Source organism: Ranitomeya imitator, chromosome 5 (assembly GCF_032444005.1).
Source record: "Ranitomeya imitator isolate aRanImi1 chromosome 5, aRanImi1.pri, whole genome shotgun sequence".
In the NCBI taxonomy this organism is placed as follows: Eukaryota; Metazoa; Chordata; class Amphibia; order Anura; family Dendrobatidae; genus Ranitomeya; species Ranitomeya imitator.
The window spans coordinates 702543769-702561647 of record NC_091286.1 but is presented as its reverse complement, the minus strand read 5'-3'; the positions used below and the strand labels follow the sequence as shown (position 1 = coordinate 702561647).

The 17879-nt window shown below is 44.1% G+C and overlaps 1 protein-coding gene across 4 annotated transcripts in view; it reads right to left on the bottom strand.

The window, feature by feature from the left end:
* The window catches only part of MAPRE3 (microtubule associated protein RP/EB family member 3), a 146610-nt gene that overhangs the window by 6666 nt on the left and 122065 nt on the right, over positions 1-17879 (bottom strand). For all 4 annotated transcript variants that reach the window (XM_069728544.1, XM_069728542.1, XM_069728545.1 and 1 more), the window contains 3 exons: positions 7972-8173; positions 7461-7609; positions 5554-5706 (listed from right to left, as the gene is read on the bottom strand). In XM_069728544.1, the coding sequence (XP_069584645.1) occupies positions 5554-5706; positions 7461-7609; positions 7972-8173 (504 nt within the window). The remainder of the gene's footprint in view (positions 1-5553; positions 5707-7460; positions 7610-7971; positions 8174-17879) is intronic.

Here is a 17879-nt window from a genome sequence, read left to right as displayed (position 1 = left end):
ATGGATTATGCTTCCAGAATGGTAAATCAAATTCAGTGAGGAATGGTCACCTTCGAGGTGGCCAAAACAGGCAAGGGCTTTTTGAGGGCCTTCTGGGATGACAAGTAAGGTGTCTATACATCTTAATGGAGCTGTAACTAACAGGTAGAGCCGCAAGGCCCTGACCACGTCGAGACTGGGCAAAAATCTCTCCAGAGGGATTAGAGGGCGATTGGCAAAAATCTCTCCAGAGGGATTAGAGGGCAATGGACAGAAAGTGTGGAGGAGAATGTTTCCATTAAGGTAGAAAGCAGAAACCACCTTAGAGAGAAAAAACACCTTAGGGAGGGCTGCCAAACCAGAAACACGACTGACGGAAGTAATTGCTATAAGGAAAGACATCTCACAGGAAAGCCAGAGCAGTGAGATGTCCCAGATCAGCTCAAAAGGCAGGAACTGAAGAGTGTCCAAACCAGATTGAGATACAAAGGATCCATAAGGTGATATGGCAGCATCGAGTGTACCATGCACTGGAGAAATTTTTGACCTGAAGCATGGGAGTCAGAATTCTCTGGAACATGACAGCCAAGGCCAAAACCTGGGCCTTGAGAGAACTAAGAGCCAATCCCGACTCCAAGGGGCAGACTGCAAAAAGGAGAGACGAACCAGGAGTGATAAAGACATAGGAGCAAAGTTTTTATACCCACACAAACAAAAAAAGGAATTCCTAATGTGAAGCTGAATACATAACATGGAGGTCTTTCGTGCCCTGAACATAGTCTACATAACTCGATCTGAAGACCTGATGCCTTTGGCTGTGTGATTTCAACAGCCATGCCGTTAAATTGAGCAACTATGAGGAGGCTGCACAGGGAGTCTTGTGAGGAAATTGACCATTTTTGCGTACCAGAACCTACAAAGGTCCAGTCTGGACCAATGAGAGTAACAAGAACCTCCTATGTCTTAATCTTCTTCAGGAGCCTGTGTATGGTGGTTAGTGGTGGAAACATGTGTGGGAGGGAGAACTGTGAAAAAGGGATTGACAGAACATTGGAAGAAACCTACAAAGGGTCTCAGGACCCGGACACAAACCTAAAAATCATGTGGTTCAGCCTAGATGCAATGAGAACCACATCTGGAGTGTCTCACCAATGACAAATCTGGCTGAAAACCTCTTTATAAAATGACCACTCTTCTGCAAATAGACCCTTGCAGCTAAAAGTCTGTGGTCCAATTGTCCAATCCAGGTTCGCTGAGATCATGAGAACCCCGCCTTCTTTCCATTCCAAACTCCTTAAAATCTCTGCCATGACTGATCGGCCTCAAATTCTGTCCAGACGGTTGATGTATGCCACCACAGTGGTATTATTAGAATGGACAGGCAGACCCAAAAGCAAGTGCTGCCAGTGAAAAAGAGTCAGGCATATGTTCCTGAACTCCAACTCGTTGAAAGAAGACACTTCTCCTGCTTCTTCTAACAGCCTTTTAAAGGAGAACTGTCGAAAAATTGCCATCCATCATCAGGTTCTGCCACTCAATGGGAAGGAAGGAGTGAACCTTGTGCATCAAGGGCAAGGTCAACCACCAGCCAAGAGACTGTCGGGCATATAATAGTAGAATCACTGTCCGACCCAAGGAGAGGGCGGACCTGTCCCATCATGATAGAAGGATACTCTACAAGAATCTGGAATAAAACTGAGCAAAAGGTATTGCATCGAAGGCTACAACCATCTTGCCCAGCATGCTAATGCACAAGTGTAGAAGTGGAGAAGGTTTCTCAATGGACATCTCGAATGGAACAGATGCGGAACTGAAGAGCAGATGTCTTCTGGGAGAAAATGCTTCAACTGAGCTGTGTCGAATAACATCCTCAGGAAAAGTGGACTTTTGATAATCCACTCGAAGCAAGACAGGGTGTCCAGAGTGATAGTCTGAAGGTTCTCCAGGTTCCCTGAGTAGGATAGAGCCTTGATGAGAAGGTCATCCAAGTAGGAGATAACCATGATTTTCCTTAGTTTGAACAAGAGATATGACTGAGACCAAAACCATTGTGAATATACTGGGTGCCGTCAAGTAGAAGGTAAGAGCCACAATTAGAAAATGATCCCGATTGAACACAAAGTGGAGAAACCTCTGGTGAATTGGACAGATGGAGATGTAGAGGTAGGTATCCCAAATATACGAGGACAGAAATTTCCTGGGTTCCCTGTAGACTATGATCGAGTGAATAGACTCCACTCTGAAGTGACGCAGACGATCCATCTTGTTTAGTAACCTTAAGCCCAGAATGGGCCAAACTGAGCTGTCTTTCTTGGATAAGATGAATAGATTAGAAACTTCTGAAGGGCTCCCAAGGCGGAACTGGTACAATGACCCCTGAGTGGAGAAGAGAAGATATGGCCTGGCAGAAACCAGTAGTCAAAGTAACAGTCCTAGGGGTACGAGACTGGTCCTGTGGAAGAGTAGTGAACTCTAAAAAAACAAGAGACACACTGGCACTAAAAGAAATTCTGAAGCTGCTGATACCTCGACAAGCACTGTGCCAGCTATGTCAAAATATGAAAAATCGTATGTGGAAAAAGGAGGTATAGATATCGCGCTACAGTTGTGGCCTAAAACAATTATTATTTGAAAGAACCGCCTTTAAATTGTTGATCTCAATGTTAATGCCTGATAGTAAAATGGATCATCCAATAGAAGCTGTGACTCAAGGCACTGGAGATGTGCTGTAAGCGGGTGATCATCTCTCTATACACACTAGAGACTGAGAATACCAGGCATTATGGCTATGCTGTAAGTGGATGATAATCCTACTGTAAACTACTATAATCGTTGCCAATAAATTAGCATAAATTATGTGCACTTAATTCCACTATCAGTGTTTCTTAAATCTGTCAGCAAGGTATTCTAAGCAAGTCCGAATTCTTACCTAATTGGCGTTAGTTAGGTGTTCGGTCCTTGCGTGTTCTTCCACAAGCGCGGGTAAAAAGCAGATGATCGTGCTTGGCGCTCCGGTGTATGTATAACCGATGTCTGCCGTACAGAGCCAGAAACGCCCCGGCCGGCGTCGTTGCTGGATCCTCGGGGTACCCTGAGGAAGGAGGACGCGATCCTCCGAAACACGTTGGTTGACTCCTTTGGCCCCGGCGAGGCTCCGTAGCCTGGTGACGTCACACGCTGTAGCGATCACTAGCGGCCGCCTTTTCCCCCGAGCATCCAGTGACGCCGCCGGCCGGGGCGTTTCTGGCTCTCCACGGCAGACATCGGTTATTGGATGATCCATTTTACTATAAGGCATTAACATTATTTAGATCAACAATTTAAAGGCGGTTCTTTGGAATAATAATTGTTTTAGGCCACAACTGTAGCACGATATCCATACCCCCTTTTTTTCACATACGAGTAGTGAACTCTATTCTGGAACTGGAGGATTCAACTTCTGTGACCCAGATATCATGGCCTGTGGATAGCCGGAAGAGAAGGAGATGGCCGCCCACCTGAGTGGAGTCCCCGGGTGAGGATGTTCCATCATGCCAAGGAAATTGTATTGGCCCTAGACCTAGAGGTCTTGTTACTTGAACCTCGTTGTTGCATGATGGGGTTTGCTAAAAAGATGGTCTCATCCTTTCCTGCAGAATACGGGGATTTGTCTTGGTGATTAGGGACACCTGACAACAGGAACTTCCAAAAAGGGACGACATTGATGAGTCCATGTTTAACAAATGAGCAACTCGCCTGAACTGAGGGGCAGTGGAGTTTTAATCTTGTCCAAATTGGCCTCAAAAAGGAGAGATCCCTGAAAATAAAAGCCTCTAAGACATCTATTGAACATGGGGTTCAACTTCCAGGTCTTGAGACACAGAAAATGGGAATAGCCACAATATTATTTTGCGCTTGAGATAAACATCTGGCTGCATCCAAAGCAAAGATTCTTGCCTGCGTGACTTGTTGACCAAGTCTGCAAATACAGCTGACTCTGGTGGTCACTACTTTGCAACCCAAGTGCCAGCGAATAGTCATAGATCAGGGTCTGCCACCTTAAAGACAGATCTGCCATTGACTCAATACGTCTATCCTTCGAGCCCTTTAAAGTCACTACCTCCAGGAAAGGAAAGGTCATGGTTCTCGATAACCGTGACCGTGGAGAGGTGCACCTGAAAAACAGGAGGTTCCAAAAATGTACAGATCAAAAACGCAGTGTAGCCGATAGTAGGAGGTAAGGCAGGGAAGCGGTGCATAAGCAAAGTTCTTAGGAGCACCAATCATAGCAACTCCAAGAAGATAGTGGCACCCATAGAAAAAGAGAGAGGAGCCTACCAGGAGTGCGGGAGGCAAGCCAGCATGAACCTGATTAATGGCTGCTGGGAGCCGGCTAGGCCACAATGAGACAAGGGACAAAATTAAAGTCCAAGCCTTGCCAAAGACCAGTGGTGGCCTCAGGTGGTCAGAAAGGAAGCAATGCAGCCCCCGAACTGCAGGTTTTCGCAAGAACCACCAGCCATCAGGAGAGGATACCCAGCAGTGTAGGGACATGCAAAACAGAAGGAAAATAATCACCAGAACGAGAGCAGGACCGTGGACGGAAAAAACGCAGTGAGCCAGTGAAAAAGGCCCATGCAAGGGACATCTTAACATCCTGAAGAGGCTTGATCCAGTGACCAGGGAGCCCCAGATTCATCTTCTGCTGCATGCAATGTGTCAAGGTTTGGGAGCAGGCAGGAGACAAAAAGACAAATGTCTGTCCGCCCCGGGTCACTTATTGGGGTGAACCAGAGTGGCCCACACTGTTCTGTTACCCAACCTAAAAAAGAGAGGAAAAATAGGTTTGTGACCGCTAAAATAAACAGGGAAAAAACAGGTCAAACTCAAACCTGCGTCTGCCACTAAGCTAAACTCAGTGTCTTGGTGCCGACAAGCTAGGTGTAGCTTGCGGGGGGGCGCAGACTTATTTCTTAAGTTTTATTACTAGTGTCAACTTCCAGACGGCAGTAGACTTCATCCCATGGTTTAAATGTCCAACACTGAAGAGCCTGAAAAAGAAAACGTGCCCCAAGCGTGCCTCTATGCTTTACCTCTAATGCAACGGAGCTGCAGTGCCGGACACAACGTGTGGATGTTTATCTAATCTTGAACAGCCCACATAGGATATATAACAACGCGGTCAATACTTTGCTCTAGTTTCTTCTACTGATCCAGAGCTGCGATCACAGTTCTGCTGGCTGCTATTTGTGATCTACTGGAAACTTGGACAGTAGCTGTGACCCCATAGGGCCATGCACCCCAATGCATTGTATGTTTAGGGGAATGTCTGGGGTCTCAGGGGTAAGGAGGCTTATTCGCCTTAGGGTAAAAGCCAAATCAGAACCTCAATTTGCAGACACGGTGTTTCGGGCTGTTGGCCTTCGTCAGTGCAAAGTAGACGGATTTGGTGAATGACTAGAATTCATCATTCCCCATACTGAGGTCAGTAAGTATCTGTAAGCGAGGGAGCAGGGAGAGGAAGCTGCAGGAACACTGACTAGTGAACAGTCCTCCGCACACATGCAGCGGATACACCTGGGTGGCCGACTGTACCTCTGTGGCGTACAGGATGTCGATAATTTTGGACAGAACCCCAACGTTCTCGCTTTCATGCTCCTGACAAATCAGCTCAATGTCTCGCAGTTTGCTGAAGTAGAAATCTCGCTCTTTCTCCAGTCCATCCACAGTCAGCTTCAGTTCCATCAACTAAACAACCGGGAAAAAGAGAGAGACCGTGAACGACGGGACAGAAGACCCCTCTACAATCACCACCATCACTACCGGGAGCTCTACGTTACTGCTTATAACACAGACACCTTCCATCCAGGAGAAGACTCTATTCATATTAACAGTACAGGGATAATGCACACAGTGATGTCACAGTACAGGGATAACGCACACAGTGATGTCACAGTACAGAGATAACGCACACAGTGATGTCACAGTACAGGGATAATACATACAGCGATGTCACAGTACAGGGATAATACATACAGCGATGTCACAGTACAGAGATAACGCACACAGCGATGTCACAGTACAGAGATAATACACACAGTGATGTCACAGTACAGGGATAATACACACAGCGATGTCACAGTACAGAGATAATACGCACAGTGGTGTCACAGTACAGAGATAATACACACCGTGATGTCACAGTACAGAGATAATACATACAGCGATGTCACAGTACAGGGATAATACACAGTGATGTCACAGTACAGGGATAATACATACAGCGATGTCACAGTACAGGGATAATACACACAGTGATGTCACAGTACAGAGATAAAACACAAAGTGATGTCACAGTACAGGGATAATACACACAGCGATGTCACAGTACAGGGATAATACACACAGTGATGTCACAGTAAACGACGGGACAGAAGACCCCTCTACAATCACCACCATCACTACCGGGAGCTCTACGTTACTGCTTATAACACAGACACCTTCCATCCAGGAGAAGACTCTATTCATATTAACAGTACAGGGATAATGCACACAGTGATGTCACAGTACAGAGATAATGCACACAGTGATGTCACAGTACAGAGATAATGCACGCAGTGATGTCACAGTACAGGGATAACGCACGCAGTGATGTCACAGTACAGGGATAACGCACGCAGTGATGTCACAGTACAGGGATAACGCACGCAGTGATGTCACAGTACAGAGATAACACACGCAGTGATGTCACAGTACAGGGATAACGCATGCAGTGATGTCACAGTACAGGGATAACACACACAGCGATGTCACAGTACAGGGATAACACACACAGCGATGTCACAGTACAGGGATAACACACACAGCGATGTCACAGTACAGGGATAATACACACAGTGGTGTCACAGTACAGGGATAATACACACCGTAATGTCACAGTACAGAGATAATACATACAGCGATGTCACAGTACAGAGATAAAACACAAAGTGATGTCACAGTACAGAGATAATACACACCGTGATGTCACAGTACAGAGATAATGCACACAGTGATGTCACAGTACAGAGATAATACACACCGTGATGTCACAGTACAGAGATAATACACACAGTGATGTGACAGTACAGGGATATTACACAAAGTGATGTTACGGTACAAGTTTACTACACACAATGACATCACAATACAAGGATAATGCACATAGTAACATCACAGTATAAGGATATTGCCTACAATTAGCAATAAACAGAAATAAATGAATGCTGGTAAAACTATAACTGTCAGAGAGGAGGAGAGCAGGGAGGAAGAGGAGCAGTGTTCAGCAGGTGCGAATATGACACTAACTGACATTACACATGATGACGGAGGATGATGAGCAGCAGAAGACACCATGTATCACAGATAAGGAAGAACAAGTATCCCGACAGGTGAGGAGGAAGGACAGCAACACCACGGACTGCCCAACTAGTAGACGGGGGCCACGTGTGGCAAGCTCTCACCTGCTGATTCAGCTCCGTTATCTGTGAGTCCAGCTCGCTGCCACCGTTCCTGGTAATGGGAGGGTTTCTCTTGATCGGGTGAGACGAGTTCTGTAATCGCGCTGGGGGCTGCATGGTCTTGGGACCTGTGGGAGACGTTCTCTGAGGGACTGCAAAAGAAATGGAAAGAGGAGACGAATATATGGTGTCCACCAGGTGGAGGACATTGCTAGCGGCTGGACATGAGCGAATATCGTCGGCTTCCACCTTATTCGGCTCGTTAATAGAGCTTACAGAATAGTTGCAGCGGGAACCCAGATACCTGGAGTGAGCCGAATAAGGAGGGAGCCGACGATATTTTCTCATGTCTACTAGTGGCCTCCAGCACCAAAGAACTTACATCACTATTGGCTTCCAGCACCGAAGACAACAATATCGGCTTTCAGCAGCTCAGACATCGTTATCGGCCACCAGCACCGCAGATATCACCATCAGCTCCAAGAACCATAGACACTATTGACCACTAGTGTACCTGATGAGATGATGGTCTTCTTGGGTTTGTTGAAGACCTGGTCTCCTGGGTTGGGCGGAGGTGCCACGTCCTGCCCTTGTCTTGCCAGCATAGGGTCATACTCTTTTCCATCATAGTTGGCATCAAAGAATTTCTTGAACCACTGGACAAACTCAAAATTATCCTGGAACTTCCCCTTCACTAATCGTTCTACAGGGATGATCTGGAAAACAAACAATCTGAGCGGTCACATGGAAAAGAACATGGTGAGAATGGCAATTCATGGTGGACTCCGGGCTGAGACCATCACATACACTGGAGATGTACCGGGAAGTGTCTGGGAAATTATACAGAAATTATCGCTAGAAATGAACGAATTTCCGGATATTTCTGATTCAAATTAGACAAATATTTGGTTCAGACTGAATCGCTTCTACTCGAACCTCAATACTGTAAAGCCGCCCACTGCCCTTAAAACCCCGCACCACCCCGGCCAGTGTATGTGGTGATGGATCTGAGGCCTCTACACATCCAAGTGATTCTGAGAAAAACATTTATGACACATTGTACTTTATGTTATGGCATTTTTTCTGGAAAAAAAAAATATATACAGTATATTTACAGTACTTAAACAACTAATATTTGATTACCAGAGGGATTAATCATAAATGTCTCACAGGTATCCACTCTATTTATTTAAAATTTAACCTTTATTAGACCTTAATACATATAATAATAAACAACACACCAAGCACCACGAGAAAGAAAACAACCAGGGGTGTGCCTACCCCTACACTGGCCTAGCTGACCTTACCTATTTGCGGAGGTTGGCACCCTAAAAACCTGCGCAATGGCGCCCCCGCTCCTCGACGGCTCTCCCTGCTCACCCTATAGGGCCCTATAGTGGCAGGAGGTGACAAAGATAATGAATAGGCAGGTGAGAAAGAGAAGAGGTATAGATCTAATCAATAGGTGTATAGACCGATTCTGATGTATGCAATCGTTAATTTAGTCCTCAGGTGGAGATGTTAGATCCTATTTGCAATTACCCTCAATATATATATAGTTAGAATAAACAGTTGTAATAGATAGCTAAATCTTCCAGTGAATATACTAGATGGTGATTGTAGTGAACCTAATAGATTTCACTGATGTAGCCCATCATAATGGCTAAACTAATATTTCTGATATAACACCGATACACTATAATTATAGCTATCTATTTTATTAAAGTGATGTATCTAAAGATCTTGATATATCTACAGTATGCAAATCAATATCAAGGACGTACACATTATTAGTCTATATATATACCTCTCTCCTAGTGGTATTAATATATATACATAGGCCAGGAAAATCAACTTATCTAATAAAGACAAAACAAAAACAAAAACACACACCAACCACCCTAAAAACTGTATTAAACAATCACAGACAAATGGCAACTTAGGACAACCATTATATCCTTTGTCCAATATTAAAGTCCACTGTCGACTTCCAGGGCATATTGCCCATATAAATCCTATAACGATTATAAATAGATAAATTGTACCAAGTTACAGTTAGTTACTCGACGCGTTTCCCCTCTTTGCCGAGGTTCATCAGGAGGAGGATATACACAAGGTACTTATCTGCAGGTACTGGTATAGGTGCGTAAATCCAGTAGCGTGGTCGGGACAATCCCCTGCCTCAGTGTGATACCATGGAGCCGAACCGCCCATACCCCACTCTTATATAGAAGCACTCACCCTAATCTCAATGGCATTCCCATCATGTTTCCGGTCTCTGGCGGCGCCAAGAGATGACACAAAAGCATGCGTCTCAAGCCGAAGATATGCGATCCACACCTCACTCTGGTGCTTCCTGCCGGCTGCACCAGAAGATGACGATACAGGAAACCAGCATGTCAAGCCATTGTGTGTCAGAGGTGTGTGCTCCGCCCCTAGTTCTTTTGTGTCACTTGGCCCATTCACAGATTTGAAACCCAGGAGCACTAGAATGCCCCCCTTGTCGGACAACAACAGTATAGATATCTTCTCCAAACTTGTTACCACCGAGCTAAAGGCATTACGAGAGAGGGATAAACACAAAAGATATAATAATTTATCATATCTTGAGAGAAAAGCATTAGAAGAGTTGTCAAAAAACAAAGAGCTAATTTTCAAATCCTCCGACAAGGGGGGCAATATAGTGATCCTGGACCATGAGAAGTACAAAAAAATGTGTTATGATATCTTGAGTGATGGGACAACCTATGGTATCTTACGAGATGACCCGACAGATATCTTCAATAAAAAACTTGAAGGTATACTGACTGAAGCACTTGAATTTGGTGTTATTTCAAAAGGTGAAAAGGACTTTATGCTCCAGAAAACTCCTACTGTTCCTATCTTTTATGCATTGCCAAAGGTGCACAAGGGATTATCCCCTCTTAAGGGACGCCCCATTGTGTCGGGCAATGACTCTATTACACAAAATTGTGGAATCTACATTGATAGAGTACTCCGTCAGTTTGTCACGGCACTGCCATCTTATATTAGGGATACCTCTGATCTGCTGAGAAAAATTGACGGGGTATCATTGGATGAAAACGTTCTATTGGCTTCAATTGATGTAGAAGCCCTATACAGCAGTATACCCCATAACAAGGGATTGCAAGCAGTGGAGTTCTTTCTGAAGTCTAGGGGACTACATACGTATGCACATAACAACTTTATCCGTACACTGTTAGAATTTGTATTAACAAATAATTACTTTCTCTTCAATGGCATCTATTACCACCAGCTCAGGGGCACTGCCATGGGCAGCCCTTGTGCGCCCACTTATGCAAATTTGCTCCTGGGCTGGTGGGAAGAGATCACGGTGTTTGCGGAAGAGAGTGCGGCCTGGTGGTGCCCCCAGATTATTTTCTGGGGGCGCTACATAGATGATATTCTGGTCTTCTGGGCAGGTGATGTGTCATCATTTGGTACATTTGTCCAGGACCTTAACAAAAACGATCTGGGCCTGAGGTTCACCTTTGAGACTGATTGGCGGACCATAAATTTCTTGGACATAAACATAAAAAAAGATACTGAGGGTCTTTTGGAAACCACACTCTTTAGAAAGCCGACTGCAACCAATAACTTGCTGGACTGGGGCAGTAGTCATCCACACAGTCTACGCAGAGGGATTCCTAAGGGACAGTACCTTAGGGTTAAAAGAAACTGTTCCAATCCCTCAAACTTCTATAGGGAGGCAAAAGACCTTAGGAACAGATTCCTTGAGAGAGGGTATCCCAGGAATGTTCTTCATGAGGCTTTCAAAAAGGTAGAATCATGTGATAGGAATAGTCTTCTGACCCCCAGAGAGACCAAAAATGACAACAAGATACGTATAATTGGAAATTTTGATAATTGTTCAAGGGAGGTCCGCGCTATCATGACCAAATACTGGGATATTCTAAGAGCGGATAGTGAGATCAAAGACTTCCTTACTGATGCCCCAGCAATAACTTATAGGAGGGGGAGATCTATTGGGGACCAACTGGTTCAGAGTATGTATACTCCACCACCAAGAACGGGTACCTGGTTGGACAGAAGGGAGTTTGGAACCTTTAAATGTGGCCATTGTTCATTCTGCAGGTACATTAAGGTTGGCAAAAGTTTCTCCAATACCATCACTGGGAAGGTATATCACAATAGACACTTTGCCAATTGCAAAACCAGTGGTGTAGTATACCTGTTCCAATGCACATGTCCTATGAGTTATGTGGGTAAAACTAAGAGAGAACTGAGGAGGCGGATTGGGGACCACCTGGGAGATATTCGCCATGCGAGGGATACACCTATCTCTAGACATGTGAGAGAGATTCATGGGGGGGACCTGACCTGTCTATCATTCACCGCTATAGAGGTGATAGCACCACCAGTACGTCGCGGTGACTGGAATAAAAGAATTCTGCAGAAGGAGTTACGTTGGATCCACAGACTTGACACCACCGCCCCGATGGGGCTTAATGAGCAGATCCATTTTGGTTGCTTCCTGTGACTTGTATGTTCAGACACGCTCCCAGCTACACTTCCCTAAGTGTTCATGATGTGCCTGTTGTATCTAAAGCCCAGGCCCCATATCGGTCGTAAAGACCAGTATTCTTTCCTCATCTGCTCTCATTGTAGGGTGTATTTATCTCCTTTTTTTCCCCCTTACATCAGAGTGGGGAGATATTTTAATGGAGTTATATTGTATGAGCCCCCAAATCCCCTCCCTCCCCCCCCCCCCCTCTTTTGATTCTTCATTTTTTATCAATAACACTGATTTTTATATCCAATACAATATATATATATGTTGGCAAATGCCATACTCACAGTCCGTGATTTTCGGCTAGATCTCGGTGAGAAATATATTTGTATTGTCTTTATGTGTTATATTGGCATGCTCTAACATCGTATGTGGCTGTATATTTCCCATATATGCGTCTGCTTTATTTCTAACTTTGGGTCCACATATATATATATATCACAGTCCGTGATTCTCAGCTAGATCTCGGTGAGAAATGTATTGGTATTATCTTTAGGTGTTATATTGGCATGCTCTAACATTGTATGGGGTTCTATATTCCCCATATGTGTCTGTTCTATCCCTATTTGGGGTTTACACATATATATTTTGTATGTATACGCCTGATTATATTGTCCATTACTGCGCATCAGGCAGCGGGGGGCGGATAGACATGCCTCCTTTGGGCGATAGACCATACCATGTTATGGCATAAAAAAAGTCCTTTATAGGCTTATCGCTTTCATCTGTACTTATATTTACTTGGAATCTAGGGGCACAATAGAGCAAAGAACTTTGCAAATATATCCCTCGGCTAGTCCGTTTACTTATATTTACTTTGAATCTAGGGGCACAATAGAGCAAAGAACTTTGCAAATATATCCCTTGGCTATGCCGTTTGCTTTATGTCCTGCTTTAGTTATACGCCCCCTGCTAGCCTGGTGGGCGGGACAGGGCGGCTACCCAGGTTGCATGGTAAATAGTGACACAAAAGAACTAGGGGCGGAGCACACACCTCTGACACACAATGGCTTGACATGCTGGTTTCCTGTATCGTCATCTTCTGGTGCAGCCGGCAGGAAGCACCAGAGTGAGGTGTGGATCGCATATCTTCGGCTTGAGACGCATGCTTTTGTGTCATCTCTTGGCGCCGCCAGAGACCGGAAACATGATGGGAATGCCATTGAGATTAGGGTGAGTGCTTCTATATAAGAGTGGGGTATGGGCGGTTCGGCTCCATGGTATCACACTGAGGCAGGGGATTGTCCCGACCACGCTACTGGATTTACGCACCTATACCAGTACCTGCAGATAAGTACCTTGTGTATATCCTCCTCCTGATGAACCTCGGCAAAGAGGGGAAACGCGTCGAGTAACTAACTGTAACTTGGTACAATTTATCTATTTATAATCGTTATAGGATTTATATGGGCAATATGCCCTGGAAGTCGACAGTGGACTTTAATATTGGACAAAGGATATAATGGTTGTCCTAAGTTGCCATTTGTCTGTGATTGTTTAATACAGTTTTTAGGGTGGTTGGTGTGTGTTTTTGTTTTTGTTTTGTCTTTATTAGATAAGTTGATTTTCCTGGCCTATGTATATATATTAATACCACTAGGAGAGAGGTATATATATAGACTAATAATGTGTACGTCCTTGATATTGATTTGCATACTGTAGATATATCAAGATCTTTAGATACATCACTTTAATAAAATAGATAGCTATAATTATAGTGTATCGGTGTTATATCAGAAATATTAGTTTAGCCATTATGATGGGCTACATCAGTGAAATCTATTAGGTTCACTACAATCACCATCTAGTATATTCACTGGAAGATTTAGCTATCTATTACAACTGTTTATTCTAACTATATATATATTGAGGGTAATTGCAAATAGGATCTAACATCTCCACCTGAGGACTAAATTAACGATTGCATACATCAGAATCAGTCTATACACCTATTGATTAGATCTATACCTCTTCTCTTTCTCACCTGCCTATTCATTATCTTTGTCACCTCCTGCCACTATAGGGCCCTATAGGGTGAGCAGGGAGAGCCGTCGAGGAGCGGGGGCGCCATTGCGCAGGTTTTTAGGGTGCCAACCTCCGCAAATAGGTAAGGTCAGCTAGGCCAGTGTAGGGGTAGGCACACCCCTGGTTGTTTTCTTTCTCGTGGTGCTTGGTGTGTTGTTTATTATTATATGTATTAAGGTCTAATAAAGGTTAAATTTTAAATAAATAGAGTATATTTACAGTACAGACCAAAAGTTTGGACACACCTCATTTAAAGATTTTTCTGTATTTTCATGACTATGAAAATTGTACATTCACACTGAAGGCATCAAAACTATGAAATGTGGAATTATATACTTAAAAAAAGTGTGAAACAACTGAAAATATGTCTTATATTCTAGGTTCTTCAAAGAAGCCACCTTTTGCTTTGAGGACTGCTTTGCACACTCTTGGCATTCTCTTGATGAGCTCCAAGAGGTAGTCACCGGTAGTCAGGTTTAATAAGTGGGATTTCTTGCCTTATAAATGGTGTTGGGACCATCAGTTGTGTTGAGCAGAAGTCTGGTGGATACATGTTGTGAATTCCGCTCTTGGGCTCCCTCCGGTGGTTGTAAGTAGCATTTTTGTGAGTTCTGCTCTTGGGCTCCCTCCTGTGGTTTTGAGTGGTATGGCTGCTTCTTGAATTTAGCTTCAGCAGCTGTTTTCACTGATCGTCTTTCTGGCTCAGCTATATTAGTCTGGCCTTATCCCTCATTCAATACCAGTTGTCAATTGTTCCTGCCTGGAGTCATTGCTCTTAGGATTTTCCTGACACTCTGACCAGTTCAGCAAAAGCTAAGTCCTTGCTTGTCCTTTTGCAGTTCACTTGTTGTGGACTTTGTTGTTCAGCACTTTCTATGTTTTGTTCATTTGTCCAGCTTATCAGTATGGATCTATTCAGCTAGGCTGGAAGCTCTGGGCAGCAGAGTTTGCCCTCCACACCTTTAGTCAGGTGTGGAGATTTTTGCATTCCTCTGCGGTGGACTTTTTCTAGTTTTTATTACTGACCGCACAGCGTTCTGTCCTGTACTATTTCTATCTAGCTAGAAGTGGCCTCCTGTGCTTAATCTTGTTTCATACTACGTATGTCATTTCCTTCTCCTCTCACAGTCATTACTCGTGGGGGCTAATCTATCCTTTGGGGATTTTCTCTGAGGCAAGATAGTTTTCCTGCTTCTATCTTTAGGGGTAGTTATCTCTTAGGCTGTGACGAGATGCCTAGGCAGAGTTAGGAGCATTCCACGGCTACTTCTAGTGTTGTGTCGAGATTAGGGACTGCGGTCAGTATAGTTACCACCTGCTCAGAGCTAGTCGCATGTCGCTCCTTAATCACCAGACCATAACAGTACAACTGGCCAAAAATGAGCTGAATGCATCTCAAAAGAAGGAAAAGAAAAAGAGTTCTGAGCCTTTTTTTTTTTTCTTTAGTTTGTTTTGTCTTTTTCCTTCCTCTTATCTCTGGGTGATTCAGGATTTGGATGCAGGCATGGATGTTCAGGGGTTGTTTTCTCGTGTGGATCAGCTTGCTGCAAGAGTACAGAGAATTCAAGATTATGTTGTTCAGACTCCGGCCTTAGAGCCTAGAATTCCTACTCCGGATTTGTTTTACGGGGATAGATCTAAGTTTTTGAACTTTAAAAATAACTGCAAATTGTTTTTTGCTCTGAAACCCCGTTCCTCTGGTGACCCCATTCAGCAAGTAAAGATAGTTATTTCTCTGCTGCGTGGCGACCCTCAGGACTGGGCATTCTCTCTTGAGTCAGGGGATCCGGCATTGCTCAATATAGATGCATTCTTTCAATCGCTCGGATTATTGTATGACGAACCTAACTCTGTAGAGCATGCTGAGAAAACACTATTGGCCCTGTGTCAGGGTCAGGAAGCGGCAGAATTATACTGCCAGAAATTTAGAAAATGGTCTGTGTTCACTAAATGGAATGAGGACGCTCTGGCGGCAATTTTCAGAAAGGGTCTTTCTGAAGCCCTTAAAGATGTTATGGTGGGTTTTCCCACGCCTGTTGGTTTGAGCGAATCTATGTCTCTGGCCATTCAGATTGATCGGTGCCTGCGCGAACGCAAAGTGGTGCACCATATGGCAGTGTCCTCTGAGCAGAGTCCTGAGGCCATGCAATGTGATAGGATTTTGACTAGAGCGGAACAGAGGGGATACAGACGTCAAAATGGGCTGTGTTTTTACTGTGGTGATTCTGCTCATGCTATTTCTGATTGCCCTAAGCGTATTAAGAGGGTCGCTAGATCTGTTACCATTAGTACTGTGCAGCCTAAGTTTCTCCTGTCTGTGACCCTGATTTGCTCATTGTCATCTTTTTCTGTCATGGCATTTGTGGATTCGGGCGCTGCTCTGAACTTAATGGACTTAGAATTCGCTAGGCGCTGTGGTTTTTCTTTGCAGCCTTTGCAGAGTCCCATACCCTTGAGGGGTATTGATGCTACACCATTGGCCAAGAATAAACCTCAGTATTGGACTCAGCTGACTATGTGCATAGCTCCTGCACATCAGGAAGATTGCCGTTTTCTGGTGTTGCATAATTTACATGATGTTGTTGTACTGGGTTTTCCATGGTTACAAGTACACAATCCAGTGCTGGATTAGAAATCAATGTCTGTGACTAGTTGGGGTTGTTAAGGGGTACATAGTGACGTTCCTTTAATGTCAATTTCCTCTTCCCCCTCTTCTGATGTTCCTGAATTTTTGTCAGATTTCCAGGATGTATTCGATGAGCCCAAGTCCAGTTCCCTTCCTCCACATAGGGACTGTGATTGTGCTATTGACTTGATTCCTGGCTGTAAGTTCCCTAAGGGCCGACTTTTCAATCTGTCTGTGCCAGAGCATGCCGCCATGCGGAGCTATGTTAAGGAGTCTTTAGAGAAGGGGCATATTCGGCCGTCTTCGTCACCATTGGGAGCGGGATTCTTTTTTGTTGCCAAGAAGGATGGCTCCTTAAGACCCTGTATTGATTATCGCCTTCTTAATAAGATCACGGTCAAATTCCAATACCCTTTACCTTTGCTCTCTGATTTGTTTGCTAGGATTAAGGGGGCTAGTTGGTTTACCAAGATTGACCTTCGAGGGGCATATAATCTTGTTCGTATTAAACAGGGTGACGAATGGAAAACTGCATTTAATACGCCCGAAGGCCATTTTGAATACCTAGTGATGCCTTTCGGGCTTTCTAATGCTCCTTCTGTATTTCAGTCCTTTATGCATGATATTTTCCGCAATTATCTTGACAAATTCTTGATTGTGTATTTGGATGATATTTTGATTTTTTCCAATGATTGGGAGTCTCGTGTGAAGCAGGTCAGGATGGTATTCCAGATCCTTCGTGATAATGCTCTATTTGTGAAGGGGTCTAAGTGCCTATTTGGAGTTCAGAAGGTCTCTTTTTTGGGGTTTATTTTTTCCCCTTTGTCTATAGAAATGGATCCTGTTAAGGTCCAAGCCATTTATGACTGCATTCAACCCACATCTGTGAAGAGCCTTCAGAAATTTTTGGGCTTTGCTAATTTTTATCTTTATCTTTATCTAATTTTTATCTTTAGATAAATATTTAGAGGGTCCAGGGTTCAAGTCCCTGTTCGGGCGGATGCTTTTAATAAAGCGGAAAACAATAAACGCTATAATTAAAGGATGTGAGAAAACTAAAGAAAAACAAATGATGGTGACTATTCAGAAAAATATCTTGGTTACCGTAGTTTCTTGGGGACAATACAAATATCTCGCTGAGGATCTGTTTATACCAAGGAAGGTGACTGGCACAAGGGGGCATTCTTTGCGTCTGGAGGAGAGAAGGTTTTTCCACCAA